Source organism: Pseudophryne corroboree, chromosome 3, assembly GCF_028390025.1.
Source record: "Pseudophryne corroboree isolate aPseCor3 chromosome 3, aPseCor3.hap2, whole genome shotgun sequence".
In the NCBI taxonomy this organism is placed as follows: domain Eukaryota; kingdom Metazoa; phylum Chordata; class Amphibia; order Anura; family Myobatrachidae; genus Pseudophryne; species Pseudophryne corroboree.
The window spans coordinates 178,661,917-178,686,093 of record NC_086446.1 but is presented as its reverse complement, the minus strand read 5'-3'; the positions used below and the strand labels follow the sequence as shown (position 1 = coordinate 178,686,093).

Genomic DNA, 24,177 nt, shown 5'->3' with positions numbered 1-24,177 from the left:
ACCGTCTTCGCCGCCTTTGGTGCACGTTTGCCGGGTGAAGTCCACTGTTTTGACTGTCCCTTCATTTCTGGCATGGAGTGATGGATCCATGTTTCATCAACAGTACGAAACGGTGCAGAAACTACTTCGAATTGCGCTTAAACAGGTCCAAACACTGCTTCGAAGTGGTCATTCGATTCCGCTTGTTGTCCACAGTGACCAAACCATCTTGCCGATAGCTTTGTCATGCTCAAATGTTCATGCAGGATATTCTGCACAAGTTCAAATGAGATGCCTACGATCTCAACAATCTCTCTGATCTTCACTCGCTGGTCTGCCAATACAATATCATGGATGTTATTGACCATTTCACCAGTAGTCACCTCAATTGGGCGACCTGGACGCTCTTCATCGAGGACGGATGTACGACCACGCTTAAATTCATTGAACCAATATTTGATGGTCGTCAAAGGTGAAAGGTCCCCATAAACGGCTTCCAACTTTTCTTTGATTTCCTCACACGTCTTCCCATCCAAAAACCAGAATCTAATCACCAATCGGTACTGCACTTTATCGTTAGAAAAAACTCAAACTTGCTCACTTCCAACAGCTACCAAAACAAAAGTACACAATGAATTTATCGTTTGACAGATGACACTAAACGATATACAGGTTTGACGTTGGTGGCACCATCTGTCTTCAAACGCGGGTACTTATCAATCACCCCTCGTACTATACCTGTGCTGCGGTTAAAAAATCCGCCTGCTCAGCATTAGTTTACACTATGTATTTTGAGGGTTCTAAAGGTCCATACACACACACAGTGAGATCCTTGCTATCCCCGATTTTGACTATGCGATTTCCCTTTGAACTCCCCCAGAGCCCAGATAGCACAGATAGTACAGATTTTGACTATCTGTGCTTGAGATTTTGTCTATGTATGATTTTGAATAAGTGCCAATTTTGACTATACTTTGTACTAGATAGTCAAGATTGACTTGCCTGCACAGTCTATCTAGCCTTACGATACCGACCCCACGGGAGTGCGCATGGGGATCGACTCGGTATCGCAAGCTGCCTAACACCTTGAGATCTGCACTAACTTTCCTTAAGATTTTGAAAAAAGGGGGAAGGGAAGAAGAGCTGCGCTCCTGGATAGCTGCAAAGGGTATATATAAGGAGATGTCACTCTATCTCCAAGGGGAATATCAAACATGAACAAAATATACAACCTTTTCTGTGCTTATCCAAAAAAGAAAATACCATACAACAATGAATAATATAGTCCAATGTGTGAAGTTCCTTAAATCCACAATTCTCAAATGTCCTTATTTCTAAATGTGGATGCTCCTATCCTCAGAAAGGGTTACGGGTAAAAATGATTGATTTCCAGTGGCATATAGTTCATAGAGGTAGGGTTCCAGCGGCAAATAGTTCATAGAGGTAGGGTTTAGCTACTACTATACAATGCTGTATATTCACCACATTGCACTTTTTGTGATTGCGTCCTGACGAAAAGGCCGGGAGGCCTTGAAACGTTGACGACCATTATATATGAATTTTCACTAAAAACTTATTTATATGGAAAAAACTGGAGTGCCGCCCTGAATTCTTATTTATAAGAACCTTGTGACTATCTATGCATGTGGGGAGGGCACCACATTTATGTTCACGTTATCCAGAGTGCCAAGCTTTTGTTGCAGTATATCTATATATCAATATATATATATCAATATATATATATATATATCAATATATATATATATATATATATATATATATATATATATATATATATATATATATATATATATATATACGAAAGCCCTCACTCACTCACTGACTGACTTTCATCCTAAGGGGATGAAAAGGGGGTTGACATAATGACGTCATTACCGATGCATCATGCATGGCTTGCGTTGCGTGAACGATAACGTCCAAATGGACAGTTGGATCAAAATTTGGATTGTACTTCAAGTGTGTGGAATTTAATAAACTACAAAGATGGCCTTGTCACTTTTTACCGTATCTGCTATGGGTGCTCCTCAGGTAGCACCAAGAACCATGGATTATTATTTACTTACATTAAGACGTCTCAAATTTTACAGCTCTATAGATTTACCCAATTTTTTAACACTCATTTAGATTTACAAGTCGAACTCCCATGCGAAAAACAGGTAGAACAGCTAGTTTTTTTATTTTTTAATGAAAACAAAATGGAATCATGTATTAGAAACCTTGATCAACCATGTTTTAAGACTTTCTAATATTAATGTTAATTTTTAACAGCTTAATTGTTCCTTTTACATCTGAATATATGTAGCTAGACTAAACACATTAATACATACAAAGTATATTCAGAGATAGATGAAATTGAAAAGAACAAGATTTTGTTAAGCATCAGTCCTACTTATTACAATTAAATTAATTTGAATAGTAATACAAAATGAAAAATGCAAAAGCACTTTTTCAGAGAAAACACACGTACGTACGTACGTACGTACGTACGTACGTACGTACGTACGTTAAGCATTAGCTCTGGGCATGCCACTTGCATTAAACATTTTGAGGGGAATTCAAATGTTTGAAAAGTCGGTTGGGTGTCTGTTTTTTCCTGTCTATTAGATAGGGAAAAAAAGACTCCCAACTGACCTTTCAAACATTTGCATCTCCCCCATTGAATATAAACACTACTGTAGTTTTTAGTATAATAGGCTTTTTATGTCACGGCGCCGTGCTGAAAGTCACAGCATAATAAAAACAGTGGGGATTTATTTTATTTTTTTAAACCAGCCAACCCTCTTTCTTCCATATCTGCTTTTTTTTAAGCATTTATCTTGTAATCCACATACACAAACAGTTAAGAAGAATGTAAACAAATAGGAGCAGTGTTTGCTTTACTTCTGATCTGCCAAACTGTCTGATGTGGTACAGTAAAGGGGGGTACTCACGGAGCGATATTCTAAGCAATCTGACTAGATTGCTTAGAATATCAGCATGATCGCTCCATGTGTAGCCCCGTCGGCGATAGCGATGCGCGGCCCCGCACATCGCTATCGCTGCTGCTAGATTGGCCTGCATGCAGGCCAATCTAGCGGGTCGCTCACTTCACCCGCTGGGTGAAGTGAGCGGCCCCCCCCCCGTCTCCCCCCACACGCTCAGCACAGATCGCGCTGTGCTGAGCGGCAGGAGAGATGTGTGCTGAGCGGTTCGCTCAGCACACATCTCTCCTGCATCGGCCCGTGGGTACTGGGCTTAATAGTCGTTTGTGCATGCAGTATTACTGTGGAGCCCAATTTTCTCATCTGACTAACAATGTGCAGTAACCGTACTTTGCATATTTGATAAGACCTGTTAGAAAAGGTGCATGCTGTAATGGAGAGCTTGAATGAGCAGTATTGCGATTTGAGAAAGCAGTAGTCTGAAAATAAATTTACTTGCTTACATAGCTTGGATGATTTTTCAGAAACGCCCAAAACTGTGTGTGTGTTCAAAGGGCTAGGTTGCATCATCCTATTTTACAGCTTCCATGATAAACTTCCTTGTATACAAGGCAAGCCATTAACCAGTTATTCCCCAATTGGAATTAATAATAATAGTTCAAATGAATTTGATCCGTTCGTTGTGCAGCTTTATATTGTCCAGGCTATTTGCCTAAGTTTACAGCTATTGTGCAGGATGTTGGCCCGAGATGCAGTTTATTTGCCGGCTGTCGGGATCCTGGCGGCCAGGATTCAAACACTGGAATCCCGCCAGCCAACAATGCCGACAGCCGGAATCCCGGCGCATCGGGGCTGTTCCCACTCGTGGGTGTCCACAACACCATAGAGTGGGAAGAGAGCCTGTGGCTAGTGCAGCGAGCCGCTGAGCCCACAAGGGGACTCTTTGCACTCACCCCACTGCCTGCATTCTGACCGCTGGGATGCTGCCGTCGTGATACTGACAGCCGGCATCCCAACCGCCAGGAATACGTATGTATGCCATTGGCCCGTGTGGGGCTTCTTAAAGAGTAAAAAGACTGCACATAGGGCAAAATAAAACAAATGTGTTTCCGTCCTTGTGTTTCTTGAAACTTATTAGTGCACCACATAATATGTGACACAACTATATGGCCATGCCCTCTCCATGTGAGTGGAAATATGGTTTATTTTACAGTAAAGGTGTGTACACATGCACAGATGCAGGCTAATGGCCGATACAGACCATATTGTGCCCGGAGGCATGTAGTCCGTATCGGCCCCGCCTGCACACACTATATTTTCTTGCAATGCTGATACCGCGGGACTGCGCATTGGCATCGCAAGTGCTTACACACGGTGCGATATGCACTATGTTTCCATGCGATATAGACTATATAGTCCATAGCGCCCGGAAAATCGCACCGTGTGTATGCAAATTAAGGGTAATATTGTAAATATTATGAGGATGTAGTTGTAACTAGAAGTAACCAACAAATTGTGTGTGGTCAAGTTTGAATTATTTTCAGTTATGTGCTATTATTGGTTTGGGTACAGGATTTGGCAAAGCTTTACATGCTTTGACAAGGAAATGATTAGAACACTAAAGGAACATTAAAAATAATATGGAATGCACACTTGGCAGTGCTAACTCACATCAGGCTTTTGCCAAAGGACAATAGTTAATCGCATTTCCAGCTCTGCATAACAGCTTCATATTCTCTCTGTACATATGCTCATTGACTACAAGCTCAACTGAAGTACTTCAGAAAGTATATTTTTTCCCCTTATCCGCTCCATACTGTGGCTTCTTCGGAGACCAAATGACCAATCTAAATGAGGTTTAAAACTACAGGCGAAGGGAAGCCGCTAAATAGGCAGCAGGTTTGGAACCAGTGAACTAGATAAGTCTTCTATTTTCTACAAATGTGTATTTTTTTTTTTTGTCAAGGAGTCTGTTGTCCGTGCTTCAACTTAGAACGGTGCCTGCATGGGACATGTTACACATTTTAGTGAAACACTCCTTGTGAGAGCGTGAACTGTATATCAGAAGCATGTGTGTCACTTTGATGTTTTCATGGGTTAGGTATGCGGTCGATAAGTTGAATGTCTATGTCCCCACTACATCCCGTTCTCATGAGTCCTCCAGCAAGCGCTTACTCGTCCCTTCTCCACTTTGGAACCTGTTGGAACCTCCCATTAAGGGCTGATACACGTGGGACAGTAACAAAGCAAAGTGACATGTCCCTCAGCATACAGTTTGTACACTTCTGTTTATTTGCACTGCTAGAAATGAATTATTCCTATATACAGTGCAGTCTGTCCTGCATTGACCTTATGGTGAATAGAGATCAGGCAGATATGGCACACTGCTGCATGTAAACTACCTGTAACACCCCTTTCTAGGAAATTAAGTTGTACTTGTAACCTGCTGTTTTTACTTACGGAAATATTCATGTATGTGATGCGTTTTATTTGTACTGATGGGGGAAATTAGCATATTGAGTAAATAGTTGTTTAAAACATTCCTGCAAATGATTACAAGGCCATTATATTGCAGTGGTGTTGTGTGTCCTAATACATAACTCCTTTGTTCTCTCCAGCATGACCATGGCACAGTTGGGAGTGGTGGTAGGAGTGGTGACTGTCCTGGTTGCTCTGCTTTTACATTCATCCATACATATGGTGGAAGAAGGTCACCTGGCTGTGTATTACAGGTAATTCCTAACACATGGAACTTGGTGACTCAGAAATGGTGACCCCAGTTAGTTCCAGACATGACAATTATTTTTATAGTATATAATTTCATTGTTTGTTTTTTCTTTTGTGTTATTTAAGTTGTTCTTAAATGAAGTATTTGTGTCCCTTGCTTTTCTCATCACATGTGCTCTTAGCTCCGGGTTATTTTAAGCATTCTGTTTGCTTTGTTTCCTAGAGGGGGAGCATTACTAAGTACTCCCAGCGGACCTGGGTACCATATCATGTTCCCTTTCATCACTTCCTTTCGATCGGTGCAGGTAAGTGGCACTGACTTCATATACTAATTACTATAAAAGTGTGTTTTGTGTATTTAAATGCAGATAAGCCATCATGGCAACATTTAAATGTTGTATTTTAATGTTCTAAGTAATCAGCTGAAGAACATTTTGGAGACACTGGATAAAGCGTACACACATGCCTTTTACCTACTGAGTAATCAAGTGCAGTGAGCTACATCTGGTAGATGCAGCTAGAGAATCAGCCATCAAGGAAATGAATTAATAATTGAGTCTTCTATACATATGTATAGTAGGATGCTCCTGAAATACAGTGTATAATATGTGGTGTGTCCTTAACAGAATTTTTGAGTATGGAAATAGCATTTACCATAGCGATCAATGATCTCAAAATGGTAGGCATTCTAGCTGTGTCTACCAGGGAAAAAAAGCTTTTGTTTTACCTAAAACGTCTTCTCTGTAAAGATGAGGAAGCAAAAAGTGATTATTACTCAGCAAGTAATAGCTTTATGTGTGGTACAAAGTGGCCACTGTGAGATGTATATAATAACATAGGCTTGCCTGTATATTATTCTGTTACAGCGGGGTACGTTTATAGTAGCAGTTAGACTGTATCTATGAATACAGTGTAATAGGAAAACTGCCAGGGGTAGTTGGGTTAAGTCAGATTATCTGGAACACAGGGTAGATCTTGTACTGTAGCGGAGGAGATGCAGTATACTGGTTTATAATGTCTCAAGGTTCAGTGATAAATTTGCATTCACACTGCTTAGTACACCTTTATCCTACAAGAAGCCAGTAATATCATGCTTTACTAGTAAATCAGGAAATGGAGTTGGCTGGATAATACATTTCTTCCTTAGCCCTCCCCCACTAGCTCTAGGACAGAGAAGGGCTATGACATAGCGATTGTTGATTGAGTTATGCGTGTCTGGATGTGAATAAGAGGATAATAAGATTTAATATATTAAAGAGAGTTTAAAAACAAACAAATCTGTAGTAGGATGCAGGACTGAAGTCCACAGTAAGATGCAAAAAAAGGCCAAATTAAATACTCCGTGATAAGGAAAATCTTAAACATTTATAAAAATGAAAGGCCTCCTTTAAGCAAGAGTTTGTTCATCAACAATGTGCCTAACTGCTATTTGTGTGTGATTTTATTTTTATTTTTTTAAAGACAACATTGCAAACGGATGAAGTGAAAAATGTACCCTGTGGTACCAGGTATGTCTGTTAATCATATACTAGAGTAACAATTTATCCTAAGTCTCCCTGGTTTAATCATATTCTTAGGCCAGTACTGTAGAATTGCACAGAAAATCTCAGTGCAATATATGAAATCACAATGTGTATAGACGATCAGTAGGCAACCTGTTTTAAAGAGTAAATAGCACAGCACATCAGAGGACAGGTTATAGCAGGGGTATTACACAAGTGTCCCTCCAGCTGCCGTCAAACTACACATCCCAGCATGCACTGCCACAGTTTGCTATTAGGGCATGCTAAAACTGTGGCAAGGCATGCTGGAATGTGTAGCTCCAACGTAGCTGGATCTAAATGAACTCCCCAATGTAGCTGGATCTAAATTAACTCCCCAACAATCTACCTGACCATACAGGGAATATTTTGTAATAAAAGCAGCAGTTTCCTGCACAGGAGATATGTGTGTGTGTATGTATGTGTGTACATATATATATATATATATATATATATATATATATATGTGTGTGTGTGTGTGTGTATATATATATATATATATATATATATAGCTAGCTATAGAGGGAGAGAATATACTGATGTACATAATGGGAAACCAGAATATGTCAGCATAGGCAAACTATGCCCAAATAGAGTCCTGTTGGTGTTTTCCTTGTGAGTCCTAAAATACACCTGAAATTGTATTTGAAAGAACCAAAAGTATTCACTACGATTACTGCTGGACCTTCCCAATACAACTTCATACAGGAATCTTCTGTAAATTTAATGATCAGCAGTAACTGCCTGTCCATGTACCCAGTGAGCTGTTAGCAGAAAAGCTGATATTTTGCATATATTTATAGAAGGACATATATATGTGTAGACACTAATATGAATCTCACATCTTGCAATGGATGTAAGAGAAAGTTAATACAAAATAACCACCATCACTCCACATTGCTCTATGTTTCATTATAATTCAGTGATGCTTTATCTTCAGAAACTAACCATATTTGGTCATGAATATTGAAACAAAGACCCATTTAAATATTACGTTTATTATTATTATTTTTTTTATTATTGATTCTCTGTGACTGGCCTTGCTGCCTCGCAGTCTAGTATTCTGAATATATACAGTAGTACATGTAGTTCTGCTCTCCATTACACACAATGGAGACCACATGCTATATATATATTTTTAAAGAGTAACATTTGCTGCATTAATGTATGCTAACTTTGTAACTTTTGCAAATCTTTGTTTTCTGTGTTTCAGTGGGGGTGTTATGATTTACTTTGACCGGATTGAGGTTGTTAATATGTTGCTCCCTTCTGCAGGTCAGTGTTACTTTCTAATATTGAGAAATTGTGGGCAAAGCAACTCCTGAAAATTGATTGGTGGCATGTACTAGTTTTTATGGTGTCTGCTAGAGGCTCTGAAAAATTGGGCAGTGCCAGCATAAATTTCCTATAAGCTCCATTAGACAACAGCCACACGTTTTTCCAGTTAGGGTATCGGCGGAAAAATTCATTTTGAAAATCATAGAGAGATGTTTTAGAGGTTTCCATTTATTGGTTGAACATGGTGAAAAATAACCCATTAAGGAGATTTTGGGCACACACGGTTTAAAGATATAGGGGTAGATGGATCAAACCTTGGAGAGATACTGTACATTTCCAGCCAATCAGCTTCGTACAGCCTGTAAAATGACAGTTAGAAGCTAATTGGCCGGTACATTTTATCTCTCTTTACCTATTGTGACATCAGTAATTCTGGTAGGTTAATATTTTTTTTATATGTATTCTTTCTTTTTGTAAAATGTTTCTTCATTTGAAATAGATCTTATCGTCACGGAGAGGAAAACCAGCTTAAACCTTTGTGATGAGAGAGAGATGTTTTATTTATAGAAATTGTCTAGTGTTTTGTGGTTTATCTCCATCTCCTCACCATATTAGATTTGTCTGAGAAATGTGTTTCAAAGCTTTAAGTGGCATTTCACCTTTTTATTTAGAATGTAAACAAAACAAAAAAAAACGGCCCACTTTGCTCCCCTTTGTAGGAGTTTGTAGGGTCCCTTCTAGGGCAGCCACTTCTTCTACGAAATGGAGAATATGATGAAATTTGTACCCCTAAGATGGAGTGTTTGGTTCTAAAGTAGAGGGTCAAGCCTGCCTTCAGCTCACTCATTGTATAATTTCTGGCTTCCTACATTGGAGTGGAAGGATTGCTTTTCAGAATAAGAATTGGACTTTAAAAAAGATTAAATCCAGATGAAATTAGCCTAATGTTGCTACAGGTTTGCCATGGTCTTCTCAAATCTTAGACAGAGTTAACATGGTGAGAAGGTCATAAAGGCCCATACACATTAGACGATGTCGCTCTGTGAGCGACATCGTCTAACGTTTCCCCCTCCCGGGCCGGCCGGTCGGCGGCCGCCTGTACGCACTGAGCGATATGACCGCTCATATCGCTCAGTGACGTCACGCCCCCGCCAGCCCTGCATGAAGGTCGTGGACGACAGTCCACATCCTTCATGCATGCCCTACTGACAGCGACGATCGTTGCCGACCCGCGGGGCCGCACATCGATCGTCGCTGGCGGCATACACACTTAACGATATAATGAGCGACGTCGCTCAAGGAGGGGGAAAATGAGCGACGTCGCTCATTATATCGTTAAGTGTGTATGGACCTTTACAGAACTTTCAAAACTGAAAGTGGAGAAATCAATGGAGCCAGATGGGCTACATCTAAGGATACAAAAAGAGCTTAAAGGGGTTTTGATAACACCAAAAATATAATTATTCAGTCAGTTGCTAGCTACAGCACTAATTCCAGAGGACTGGAAAAGAGCAAATGTAATCCCACTGCACAAAAGGGGAAGCAATAAAGAGGCAAGTAACTACCGACTAGTGAGCCTTACATCAGTAGTAGGTAAAATAATGGAAACAAACACTCTTAAAAGAAAGAGTTGTGGAATATATCAAATCCAGCAATTTACAGTATCCCAAACAGCATGGATTTACTCTGGGGGGAGATCATGTCAAACAGATTTTACTGACTTTTTTTGACTGGGTGACTAAAATAATAGCTCAAAGGGGAGCCATACATATAGCTTATCTAGACTTCAGTAAAGCATGTGACAAGGCCCCATATCACAGACTGCTAAATAAACTGGAAAGCTTGGGGTTGGATTCTAAGATGGCTGATTGGATAAGATCTTGGTTGCAGGTTAGGAAACAGAGAGTTGTAGTAAATGGAGTGCATTCACAGGAGGAAAGATTACCAGTGGAGAAATGTAATACGGGATGTCGGCGGCTAAAACCTAGTAGACCTCAGCATACTTAGATTCTGGATGTCGGCGGTCAGGATTCTGGGTCTGCATTCCAAGTGATGTTGGAGTTTTGGCTCCAGCATTTTTAGCCGTATGTTGAGATTTTGACCAGCTGCATCCAGACCGCATCCCCAGTGGAGTACCACAGGGACCTGTACGTGCACTAGTGCTTTTTAATATCTTTGTTGGTGACTATATCCGGTTGATAGGTCGATACCATATGGCCGACAGGTTCAAAAGGTTGACGTGTAAAAGGTAAACGGTAAAAAAGGTTGACCGGGTCAAAGGTAGACACTTTTTTCATGGTTTTACAATTTTGGCTTTATTTACTATCCACATGTACCGTAGTTGGGAATAGTAACCTGTGGCGAGCGCAGTGGTAATGGAGCGAGCCACCTTGGCCAAAGCATGGCGAGCATACACGTTTCCACTAATTGGGGTCACATATGGTTCAATACACAAAAATACCACTTGTCGATCTTTTGACCCTGTCAACCTTATGCACGTCAACATACGAGGTCGACCTAATGACTGTAGACCAATTTACGCTAGATCTTTTAATCCACAGTTGTCTGTGACATTGCAAATGGTATTGAAGGGATAGTATTCCTGTTTGCAGATGACACAGGGTAGGCACACCAGTAGTGGTAAAACAAATGATTAAGGATCTATGTAGACGAGAGGAATGGGCAAGAGCGTGGCAACTACAGTTTAATGTCAAACAATGCAAAATTATGCACTTGGTTCTCAAAAACCCAAAGGCTAAATATAGTATAAAGGGCATTATAATGGTAACTACTGAGGAGGAAAGGAATTTAGGAGTCACCATTTCAGATGACTTGAAGGCAGGTAAACAGTGTAACAGAGCAATGAGGAAGGCAAGTCGGATACTTGGTTGCATAGGGAGAGGAATCAGTAGCGGTGAAAAAAAAGTAAAAAAGCCATTGTATAAGTCATTAGTATGGCCTCATCTAGAATACTGGTTACAGTTCTGGAGACCTTTTCTCCAAAAGGATAGAAATACACTAGAGGCTGTACAAAGAAGGCCAACTAAAATGGTACATTGCCTACATCCCAAAACTTATCAGGAAATACTAAAATATCTTAATATGTATAGTTGAGAATGGAAAGAGCGGCCACGATAGAAACTTTCAAATATACCAAGTGTTTTAACAAGGAGTATTAGAACATGAGGACATGCACTGAAACTGGAGGTTCAGGGGAAATATTACTTCACAGAAAGGGACAAAAACATTGACTTTCTATGAATGATAATAACTGCTTTTGCAATAAGGTGCAGTTAACTCCTCACAAACACGTGTTGCTGATAGACCCCGCCACCTTGATACTCACTTTGGCAGCTTCTACATCCTGTATCTGAGGAAGACGACGTATTGGTGTGCAGTAACTACATTTCCTAGCATGTTCTGCAAAAGCTGAACAACTGCAATTTGCTTAAAACTTCTCTACATGAAGACCATTCTACAAATCTTATACCCCTTATACAACAGTGGTTTCTCATATTTGATAGGATATTCCAATTATGATTTATGTGTATGTGGAGCCAGCACCTTGTCATAAGATATTTCCAAATATTAGGTTTATTAGCTTTAGTTTGTTCTGCTTGTGAGCAAATGATCCAATTATTAGAGTGTGTAAAATTCATAAAATCATCCTACTTGTGGGTACACTTTTGGTTAGTCCCCAATGGCCGTCTCTGCTAGGGCTTCATACACTGTGAGGTCTCGGTCTGCCTGGTGACCCAACTTACACCGCTTTCTTGTTGAATTTTACAGTGTATGATGTTGTACGGAACTACACAGCAGATTATGACAAAACGTTAATCTTTAACAAGATTCACCATGAGCTGAATCAGTTCTGCAGTTCACACACCTTGCAGGAAGTATACATCGAATTGTTTGGTGAGTGTCATGAACTAGAGTACATATTTCTGTCATGTGAAGAAAAGTTATTTCAATTTCATCATTCCAAGAACAGAAAAAATGCAGTAGGTTTTAGTTATCCATTAAAATCCCATGTAATGTATTTGGAATTCTCAAAGCCAATAAAGCAATCCCGGCTTTATAAAACTTAAAAAATGTATTAAGTACATTCCCAATGTTTGTCTATATAGATCAAATAGATGAGAACCTAAAACTATCACTACAGATGGAGCTGAATTTCATGGCTCCGGGACTCACCATACAAGTAAGTCCTGCTTTCCAAATTGTTCCTTGATATTTATGAGACCAAATTAGGTAAACTGACACTAAGACTTCTATTTGTCCTCAAGGCAGTACGTGTTACAAAGCCAAAAATCCCAGAAGCTATTCGAAGAAACTTTGAGCTAATGTAAGTAACGTAGTTGTACCGGAGAATTATTGTGACTATGGTGTCTTTAGAACGTGGCAAAAGAACTTGCACAGTTGTCTGTTGTGTATAATTTAGAGTAGGGGAGGCCAAGCTTTTTTTCTTTCATGTAGTGCACTCAACTGATAATGCCACACAGAAGTGCCCCCAATTATTAATATGCCTCAAGTGCTCCCATTACTTATGTGACTCGCTACTTTGCCCCAAATTGATAATATGCCACACAGTAACGTCTACAATTGATAATGGGCATCAGAGCAGTGTCCCCAATTCAAAATATGCTACACAGGAGTATCCCCAATGTCATAACACATGTAAGACCAGGTTGTTGTGGAGTCGTGCAGATTACTGAGATTCTACAGAGTGCACAGATGGGTGGAAGAGCCCAACCCCCCAGTGTCTCACCAGAGTACAGTAGGTGGTACAGCACAAGTCTATTGTAGTCCTTGGCTCTAATAACTCCCAGAGCTCAGCATGACAACCTGCACAGGGTACTTTCCACAGCTCACACAATGGGTGCCCTGCTAGAACATGGAGGCCGGATTGCAGCAGGGCCATAGTTTACAATTCCTTGATTTAGAGGGACTTTGTCAATTCATCAGTTTCTCTATTTAGTTATGTTTTTTTGTCAGCCACTGAACAGAAGCAAGTTTCTTCATGCCTTGATATTTTGGAGTTTCAAATGGCATGAAATAGCTGAGAATGTGAACCGTTTGCTAAAGCTTTATCTGTGTAGTAGTTTACAACAAAGGCTCTCTCTCCATTTTCTATAATGTGAACATGGAAGAATGCATTGGAGCTAGTGGATTCTAATCGAAAAACTTTGGGAAAGCTGCTGCAACATTAATGATTACACCAGGGGCGTTATAAGAGAGGAGGGGACCCGCATGCTGCCTCCTCTCTGGCAGCTAGTAGACTCTTGCATAATGCGGCAGACAATTTCCAAGTGATTTGTGCCCGTACTGTAGGGCTGCCACCTCGGTTCTCTGTAGGGGTAAGTATACTATATGGGTGCAGTGTGGCACACGCTGCACCCATTATAGAAACGCCTGTGGATTACACTGTGACATGCGGTAAATATTTGGATAACCAATGTGTATAACCTAAATAAAATGTTAATTTAACCAAGATTACATATCTACATATTTCATCTGCTTCATAGGGAGGGTGAGAAGACCAAGCTCTTGATTGCTGCACAGACACAAAAAGTGGTGGAGAAGGAAGCCGAGACTGAGAGGAAAAAAGCTGTAATAGGTAATTAAGTCTTTATATAATACAGCAAAAAGAGAACACAGACACCATGTTACATTGGGGAATTCAGTCAGCAGCACAGTAATTACTCCAGGGAAAACCTTGCTCATTTTTGATCGCACCTTTATGGAGTGCAAGCAAAGATTATCAATGTTTTCCTGCCCATGTAACCTGCAATTGTAGTGACTTTGTGGAGAAAAGAAAACAAGAGAAAAATGTCCAAAACATCCATATGCATTTAAAGAACAATCTATCAGACTATTTTTTTTCTTTTTTTTTTTTCTTTTTGTAAAACTGTTTTTATTTTCTCATTTTTATAATATAAAATTTTACATACAGTGGTGAGTCAAAATGAAAAAAGATAGGAGTGGCCAAGATACATACATACATTTCAGCATTAATAGTACTGCGAGTGTCTCTGTGCCTTGCAACTCGTGCCACTTAATTTCGCATATCCTATACTTATACACTGTAAACTGTCATCACCCACTTATAAACATCATAAAATAATAAGGGAGAACACAAGAAGGGAAAAGGGAAGGGGGGGGGGACAAGACAAGACAGTTCACTCCTTAGTCGCGTGGCATACATACATACATACATTACCCCATTCCATGTGCCCATCAACCTCAATATAGCAAGGTATTAACTCATATCAATTAGCATCTACATGTTTGTGAAGAACCCAGGAGGTATTTTCAAAGAGCTTTTCAATGTGGCCCTGTGTATCAATGTCTAGACTGTCAATGTAAGGCTCCCATTTCGAGTAAAAGCGAGCGACTCCCCTCTCAATGTGTGGCAAGGTGGCTTGGCGCTCGAAATAGAGAACCCGTAAAAGAATTTTTTTTAATTCCCCCAAAGAGGGAGATGACTTCTTCGTCCAATGGTTCAAAATAACCTTATTAGCCACCGTGAGGATGACCGTGAGAATGGGCGTAACTCTCTTCCTATCCGGGCCAAGAGGCCAACCCTCAAAACAGTTGCATAAACAAGCTATGGGGTCTCTGGCGACCCTCAATGAGAGAGTTCTATTAATGAATACAATAACTTTGTTCCAAAACGTGGCAATCTTCCTACATGTCCAAAAACAATGAAAAAAGGAGGCCCTTGACATGTGGCATTTTAAACATTCACTATTCCCATCCGGGATCATATGCACTCTTTGGGCCGGGGCTATGTAAGCCCTGTGTAATAACTTAAAGTACACTTCCTGAAGCTGAGCCGAGTGTAGATATTTAAATGTATACTGACAGGATTTCAGTAGAATTGGTTGCGCCGGGAAGTCCGGTACATACCCCTCCCAATTAGAAACCGTACGTTTCCATAGCTTTTCCGTCTGTATCACCCGTAAATGGTCATAATAATAAGATAAACGATAAGCCGAGGCATTCGTGAGAGTGAGGAGAGTGGCTATCGGATCCTGTTTGTCTGGCGAGGTCATAGGGACAGCCATAGTAATGACAAAATGTCGGGCTTGCAGGTACATATAGAAATTTGAGTTTGCTATACCATATTTGGACTTTAATTCCTCAAAGGAGAGCATATGCCTTCCCCCAGGGTCAAATACGTCTCTAATAGACGAAATTCCCCGCTCCCGCCACTGCTTAAAGTTAGCATTTTCCAGCCCAGGACTGAAGCAGGGATTCCCCCAGAAAGTTGTGTAACGGGAGGAGGCCGGGTTTCTATGTAATTTTGAGTTGGAATAGTGCCAGGCTCCATGAGTATCTGAAAGGATAATATTCGCCTTGAGTGATGCCGGCAGCTTGTTCCTTGGGGTGTGAAGGAGGGCGCTGGGAGAGAAGGGGGCAAACAGTTCCTCCTCCAATGTATAATTGGTAAAACAAGAACGCTGCCATAACCAGTCTGTGACATAGCGGAACATCACCGCTCTACTAAACGCTTCCAAGTCTGGAATCCCCAGCCCCCCCTCCGCCCTTGGCATCTGAAGTTTAGCATAAGAAATCCTTGGTTTCCTCCCCCCCATAAGAATTTAGAGAACATGGAATTTACAGACCTACAGTCTTTTTTTTGTAAGGCGTAATGGCAGCATCTGCAAAATATATGAGAGTTTCGGGAACACTACACTTTTAAGGACCGTGGCCCTTCCCAGCAAGGACAAGGGCAAATTAACCGACCCGTCTAGGAGAGCCCGGACAGCTGTCAGGACCGGGGCAACGTTAACTGTATACAACATTTCCAGTGATGTGGGTATCATTATCCCCAAATACTTAAGAGCCCTCTGGATCCTAGGGAACTGGGACAATATCAGGTGCCTATTAAAGAAGGACGCATCTCCCGATAGAGGCATGAGTTCTGATTTGGAAAGATTAACCTTGTAACCCGCAAAGGATCCAAAGCTATCAATGATGGAGACTATAGGTCCTATCGACCTGCTGGGGTCAGCGATAAATAGCAACATATCGTCAGCAAACAACGCTATCTTAACCTCCAGCCTGCCCACCAAAATGCCTCTAAAGGAAGACGCGCCACGGAGGGATATCGCCAGTGGCTCCAGGGCGAATAGTAGAGGGGATAGAGGACAGCCCTGACGGGTGCCTCTCTGGATGTAGAAGGGGGAAGAAATATAGCCATTGCCTAATACTTGCGTGGCCGGGTCTGTGTATAGGCGGACCAACATTTCTACAAAGGCTGACGGGGCCCCGAACCTATGTAGGGTATCAAATAAATGGTCCCAAGTCACCATATCAAATGCCTTTTCGGCGTCAAGTGATAAAATTACATTGGTGCCCGTATCTGAGGAAGACTGTAACCTCTGCATTACTGTTAAGACTTTTCTTATATTAACCACCGCCTGGCGGCCCCAAATGAATCCCGACTGATCTGGGTGGACAATGGAGAGCAATACGAGTTTTAACCTGTCAGACAATATCTTGGTAAACAGCTTCTAGTCCGTATTAAGCAGGGAAATAGGCCTATAAGATTCCGGGAGTTCCGGATCCCTGCCAGGCTTCGGCAACACCCTGAGGAACGCTGAGTTAAAGAAACCAGGCAGGGCCCGACCGGAGAGTAATTCATTAAAAGATACCTGCAATGTGTCCCGGATATGGGGCATTAGGATTTTATAATAATCATTGGAGAGGCCGTCCGGTCCCGGTGCCTTTCCAGTCTTCAGTGCCTTAATCACCCTCTCCACCTCCTCCCCCGAGATGGGTGTCATAAGGGATGAGGCCTGGCTGTCAGACATCTGAGGTAAACTCATATTAGCCCAAAAGGCCTCTTTATTGGGCAGATTACTAGGAGACTGAGAATACAGTTGGGCATAAAAAGAACTCTGCACCTCCGTTATTTTGGCATTAGACCTGACCGTAGTACCATCACTAGTGCGGAGGGATTTAATTACTGAGGAAGAATGGCGCCCTTTCAATAAGAAGGACATTAATTTCCCCGGTTTATTAGCATATCTGTGAAAAGAAGCAGACCTATAGAAAGTGTGCTTGGCTTCTAAGTGATTCAGAATATTATCAAAAACTGCCTTTTTGTTATTATAATCAGCCCTATTAGTTGGAGTAGGTGAATGCTTAAACCTCTGAAAGGAAGTCGTTAAGTTTGCCTGGGCTTCCAAGTATGAGCCGTCTAATTGCCTATCCCTGTGTGCGCAGTAAGACATAATTACCCCTCTCATGACGGGTTTAGATGCCTGCCAGAATGTCAGGCTTCTCGGACTCATAACTTGCGTTATTACTCTTATAATCTAGCCACGCCGCCTCCAACATGTTACAAAATTTCAATGAATTAGCCAGATGTGGCGGGAGCCGCCACTGCCGCATCGGACCCTTATCCACCTGCACCGCCAGCTTAATCCAACATAAGGCATGATCCGAGATACTTATAGCTTCGATCCCAGCATCCATAACCTTAGGGAACATATGTTCTGACAACAGCAAGTAATCAATGCGGGAAAGCGTACCATATGCAGCTGACGGGCAAGTATAATCCCGTTCTAGCGGATAGCACGCCCTCCACACATCCACCACCCGCAGCCGGCGGGTTATATAGTTAACACCCACTTTAGGGTCACTAAGCCCTCGACTGGAAGCCACATTCCTATCCATAACATGAGACGAAACCACATTGAAATCCCCCCCTAACACAATGTTGGAATCTATATGACCATACAGTTTGTTCAGCATTTCTAGAAAAAACCCTTTGGGGCGATTATTCGGAACATATATGTTACATTGCAATAGGCGTGTGCAGTCTACTGTGACGTCTGCAATAATATACCGACCCTGCGGGTCCACCTTTACAGAATGAACAGTATAAGAAAGAGACTGTCTAATCAATATGGCTACCCCCCGTGCCTTAGAGGAGTATGGGATCGAGGCCAACACTGACCACTGAAGTGTGTTAAGTTTGGCCATCTCTAGAGGAAGGAGATGCGTTTCCTGCAGGAAAGCTATATCCATACGGAGCTTGTTCATATACATAAGAATTTTTTTCCTCTTAGCCGGGGAGTTAATACCCCCCACGTTCCATGTGCTAATCGTTAAAAACGACATGCAGCCAATCTAAATAGACCCAGTGAAGTAATGACGAGCACATAAAGGCAATGGCGGTCCAGCCACCGCTGTTCCACCCACCACGCTACTTGAGCAAACATACAGGGGGGACTAGACAAGACACAAAGAGGGTAACAACATATAGAAACAAAAAAGCAGAACAGGGCAGGAGGCTGCAACTCGCCACCATCATCCAAGAAATAAGGACTTCCAGCCATTTAGAAATCCGTAAGGTTAACTTCAAACATGGCGTGCTTACCCCTAGCACACCCCGGTCAATAGCAACCTTCAATGAAAAAATGAAACTCCCAGCTTCCCCCCAGCCCAACTGAGCAAACTAAACAGAGATTAAGGAAAAGAGGGTGTTTAGTACTTGTAAACTGGATGAATATCACTTAAGCAATTTTTTCCCCGCATATGGATACCATACAAATAGCAGGCATGCAAGCAGTCCCATCCGGAACCTCCAGGCCTTTCATCAAGTGACGCGTGAATCTCTCAGCACAGGGCCCATGATGCGGAACGTGGAGAAGCAGGAGAGGATGAGTGTTTCGACTTTCTTCCTTCAGACAGGGAGCCAGCTGCGTCAGCCGCATTAGAAAAGTCACGAAATGAATCCCCTTCAAAGAGCCGTAATCGTGCAGGGTACAGCAGTGCAAATTTCTTGCCCTCCTGGACCAGGCGGGAACAAATCTGGGAGAAATCCTTGCGGGCTCGGGAGACTTCTGCGGAGTAATCCTGAAAGAGACGAATGTCCCTACCATCCCATGCCAGAGCTCCTATGTCTCCTGGAAGCAGACCAAATAGCTTCTTTATGCAGAAAGTTTAAACAACAAAAAATTACCACGCGTGTCCTCGCTTTCTGACCCGTCCTGGGCGGTCCGAGACGATGGGCCCTCTCCACTACCATGTCTGCACATGTATCCTCAATGTCCAGCAACTCCGGAAGAGACTCCTGTAGAAACCGGTATAGGTCTGGCCCTTTAAGAGATTCTGCTAGGCCCATGACCCTGAGGTTATTCCTCCTCGATCTGTTCTCCAGGTCGTCTAATTTATTCATAACTTGGTAATAAGATTTCTGCATAGTGTCAGCGTTCGTTTTCAATTCTGCTACATCTTGGAACACTTCCCCCAATCTCTGCTCCGTGACTAATACCCTCTAGGACAGCTGTTTCATCTGAGACTTAATGTCCTGTGCCACCTGCGTTAACTTAGCAGCGTGTGTGTCAATGAGGGGCCCCATCGTTACCTTGATAGTTTTGACGACATCCTCATATGAGACTAGGGCTGCAGGGTCGGGAGAGGCAGGCCGAGACCCATCATCCAGCTGCGGACCATCCTGTGTGTCCGGTGCGGCGGCCATATTGGATTCTGCCCGGCGCCGCTCAGAGCGGGATCTTTGCTGCTTTGCCGGCATGGAAGAGGTGAGAAACTTCTCCATATGGTGGAGGAGACCTTCCCCTCACTGAGGCTGCGGGAACCGCCGGGTATGTGTCCGCGAGCGCGGCTCTGCTTGCTGTGCTGGCCGGGGTAGCAACGGAGCTCTCACGCCAGGCTCCCGATCACATGGGAGCCGGAACCGGAAGTCCTATTTTTTTCTTTTTAATGCATCTGTTACCATCACAGAAACGGAAGGGAAAGTCTGGATACAGAGAAGAGGGCATGCACAAACACTTACTTTGTTTTGTTTTCTGTATTAGAAAAAAGATATTGAATAGAGGGAAAGGATAGAAGATATGTAAGATATGAAACATAGGTTATGATAAAAAGAACATTTATAACAATTGTAGCACAACACAAGAAGACACAAATCGGGGTTGCAGAGGCAATAATAGTTTAAAAGGAAGACAAAAATGAGGCATGTCATAATCACTTTCTTATAGTAATGGATTTCCATCTGGCAAAGGAGCAAAAGGTAAATGCACATCTGGTTTAAGTAATAAAAAAGCAGTTTGAGAGGTAAACCTTTCCAGCATCTAGTACAGTACTGTAGACATGCCATTTATAACATTTGATCTTCTTTTTCCATTGTATTTTGTGTTAAGAATTTTTCTGGTTTGGATAAGAGGATAAACCTGTTCCAAAAAGTGATACCTCCTTTAGTGGTCTAGGAGCTATTAAGGAGAAGGGTAATTTGAGTGTGTAATGTAGAGTAACTTTGTAATCACTCGATGGGATTTATAAAATATTCAATGGAGGAGTCTGTTGTCTTGCCAGTTTTGCTTTATTTTCACTGCAGTTCAGAGTTTTTGTTTTTTTTGGGTGTGGGGGGGGGGGGGGGGGGTGCGTTTTGTAACCACAATCTTTTTGTTTAATATATTACAAGAGGTTGGGTAGATGAAAAGGTAATGGGTCATTAAAAAACAGTAATGGTTATGTTTTTAATTTAGTTATTTGTAAAAGTTTCTGCTAATCTTTTTCTTATGGAGTATACAGTGATTTCCTTAATAGTTTTTGCTACAAAGCTACACGACATGACCAAAGCTATGTGGACAGCCGTGTGCATCTTAAACATCTTATTCCAAAACCATTTTAAAGCGCAACGGAATTTGCTGTGCTATATAAGAAACTGTTAATAAATAAAACCATTGCATCTTTATGAAGTTGGTCTCTCATTTGCTGCTGTAACAGCCTTCACTTTTCTGGGAAGGCTGTCCAGTAGGTGCCAGAAAATGGCTGTGGGAATTTGCATCCATTCAACCACAAGAGCATTAGTTGGGTCGGCACTGATTATGGAAGGCCTGACTGACACTCTGCATTCCAGTTCATCCCAAAGCTGTTCAATTGGGTAGAGGCTAGACTGTGCAGGCCAGTCAATTGTTTCCACACCAAACTGGGCAAACCATTTTTTGATAGTGTTTTGTGCAAGGGTCTACTCTCGTGCTGAAACAGGAGAGGGCCTTCCCAAATTTATGCCTTAAAATTGGAAGTCCACAATTCTGTATGCAATTTTATGCTGTAGCATTGTGATGTATCATCACTGGAGCTAAATGGATCTGGTCAAACTATGAAATGTAGCCCTAACCGAGATTCCAAAACCACCTATATGGTGAAACGTGAACCTTTCATGACTCTTGTTATAGCATTCTGGAGTCAGTTTGTACCCTGGCTGTTAGTGTGAGGACCCCGGGTTTATATGGGCATTGTTTTCGCCTATCGCTCATCTCCGCCTTGAGAAAGGCAGCTTTCACAGCTCTGCATGGGCCCGGGGTAGCTATGGGTTCTGAGATCACAGCAGTAAGCACGCAATAGCAAGGTACAAGAGCACCTTTATTTTATACACGCTAAACATACACATAAAACTGTAACCACAATATGTACAATATATACAGGTAGCATTAATAACAATTACAGTTAAGATTATATAAGAGAAAAACCACACAAAGGGACCCTCCACCGACCTAAGCAGTAAATAGTCACCTCTCAGGACACTTGAGCATGATCCTTTGCACGGCTATTAGGCTCCGCTGGGCGATCTGCATGATTTGCTGATCCCGACCACTTTTGGCCTGATGGTCCTCCACCTGCCAAAGGTAGGGCGTGCTGACTAATCACCTGGCTCCAGCCGGTACAACAGCCACACGACTGTGCCAGCACCTGATGGAGCAAACGCTTAGCTGCGTATACTTGACCCTCTTAGCATAGCCAGGTCTCCAGATAAACGGGTTGACAGGATCTCCCGACTCCTGACAACAGCCTCGTTCCAAACCTGCTCACAAGGCAGGAGCTTCACTCCACTCTCTCCCAAAATCTTTGCACATCACTTTATAAAACCTCTGCCTGAGATAGGGCACACCTCTACCTCTGGGATTGGTGAGATTTTCATTCCTAATATTTAAACGTGTCCAGGGACACCAGTGGACCCCCCGTGGGGATGCTGCCAGGTCGTCTGCTGAAAGGCCATCCAGGCACTAATTATGGAGATAAGAAGGTTGACTGCCCTGGGGCCATAACCGGAGTCAATTTTAACCCATGTGTGATGTCAGAGGCAATTCAGGGTTTCCTGTGAGGGAGTAGAGAGGGGGGCTGTGTGGGTTGTCAGCTTGGACCTCCTGTACATCACACAGCCAGATGTCCTAGAACAGCTTACCTGGCTGGGCACACACTTGACAACAAGCCCTTACACCCATTAGTGCAATACAGTACAATCACACATATACATGTCATAGGCATTTTGTAGGAAACCTATCAGGGGAGGACATATATTACCTGACAGGCACAAACACTTATATAGCATGAGGGAGTCACCAGGCTATACAATATACTGTCCTGTTAATGTCCACATTAGTATGGGATACACACCTCCATTGAGAATGCAGGCAGTGGGCTGTAGGAGTAAAACTCTGTTATATCCTGCATCCTGGACTTGCATACAGAATGCAGAAACAGGCTGGCAAAAAGTACACCCTGACATGGCGTCGAGTTATGACGGTTAGGGCGGTTTTCTATTATTTCTCTGACGTCCTAGTGGATGCTGGGAACTCCGTAAGGACCATGGGGAATAGCGGCTCCGCAGGAGTCTGGGCACATCTAAAGAAAGCTTTAGGATCACCTGGTGTGCACTGGCTCCTCCCCCTATGACCCTCCTCCAAGCCTCAGTTAGATCTCTGTGCCCGAACGAGAAGGGTGCACACTAGGGGCTCTCCTGAGCTCTTTGTGAAAGTTTTAGTTTAGGTTTATTATTTTCAGTGAGACCTGCTGGCAACAGGCTCACTGCATCGAGGGACTAAGGGGAGAAGAAGCGAACTCACCTGCGTGCAGAGTGGATTGGGCTTCTTGGCTACTGGACATTAGCTCCAGAGGGACGATCACAGGTTCAGCCTGGATGGGTCCCGGAGCCGCGCCGCCGGCCCCCTTACAGAGCCAGAAGAGCGAAGAGGTCCGGAAAATCGGCGGCAGAAGACGATCCTGTCTTCAGATAAGGTAGCGCACAGCACCGCAGCTGTGCGCCATTGCTCTCAGCACACTTCACACTCCGGTCACTGAGGGTGCAGGGCGCTGGGGGGGCAGCGCCCTGAGACGCAATAAATCGATAAAAACCTTATATGGCTAAAATAAATGCATCACATATAACTCCTGGGCTATATGGATGCATTTAACCCCTGCCAAAACATACAGAAAAACGGATGATAAGGACGCCGAGAAAGGGGCGGAGCCTATCTCCTCAGCACACTGGCGCCATTTTCCCTCACAGCTCAGTTGGAGGGAAGCTCCCTGGCTCTCCCCTGCAGTCACTACACTACAGAAAGGGGTTAAAAAAGAGAGGGGGGCACAAATTAGGCGCAGTATAAACAATACAGCAGCTATAAAGGGAAAAACACTTATATAAGGTTATCCCTGTATATATATATAGCGCTCTGGTGTGTGCTGGCAAACTCTCCCTCTGTCTCCCCAAAGGGCTAGTGGGGTCCTGTCCTCTGTCAGAGCATTCCCTGTGTGTGTGCTGTGTGTCGGTACGTTTGTGTCGACATGTATGAGGAGAAAAATGATGTGGAGACGGAGTAGAGTGTCTGTAATAGTGTTGTCACCCCCTAGGGGGTCGACACCTGAGTGGATGTACTGTTGAAATTGCGTGA

The 24,177-nt window shown here is 42.6% G+C and overlaps 1 protein-coding gene across 5 annotated transcripts in view; it reads left to right on the top strand.

Annotated features, from left to right (window-relative positions):
• The window catches only part of ERLIN1 (ER lipid raft associated 1), a 66,331-nt gene that overhangs the window by 30,172 nt on the left and 11,982 nt on the right, over positions 1 to 24,177 (top strand). For all 5 annotated transcript variants that reach the window (XM_063958636.1, XM_063958640.1, XM_063958637.1 and 2 more), the window contains 8 exons: positions 5,540 to 5,653; positions 5,872 to 5,953; positions 7,110 to 7,156; positions 8,403 to 8,464; positions 12,257 to 12,382; positions 12,595 to 12,668; positions 12,754 to 12,812; positions 13,993 to 14,084. In XM_063958636.1, coding sequence (XP_063814706.1) covers positions 5,540 to 5,653; positions 5,872 to 5,953; positions 7,110 to 7,156; positions 8,403 to 8,464; positions 12,257 to 12,382; positions 12,595 to 12,668; positions 12,754 to 12,812; positions 13,993 to 14,084 — 656 coding nt within the window. The remainder of the gene's footprint in view (positions 1 to 5,539; positions 5,654 to 5,871; positions 5,954 to 7,109; positions 7,157 to 8,402; positions 8,465 to 12,256; positions 12,383 to 12,594; positions 12,669 to 12,753; positions 12,813 to 13,992; positions 14,085 to 24,177) is intronic.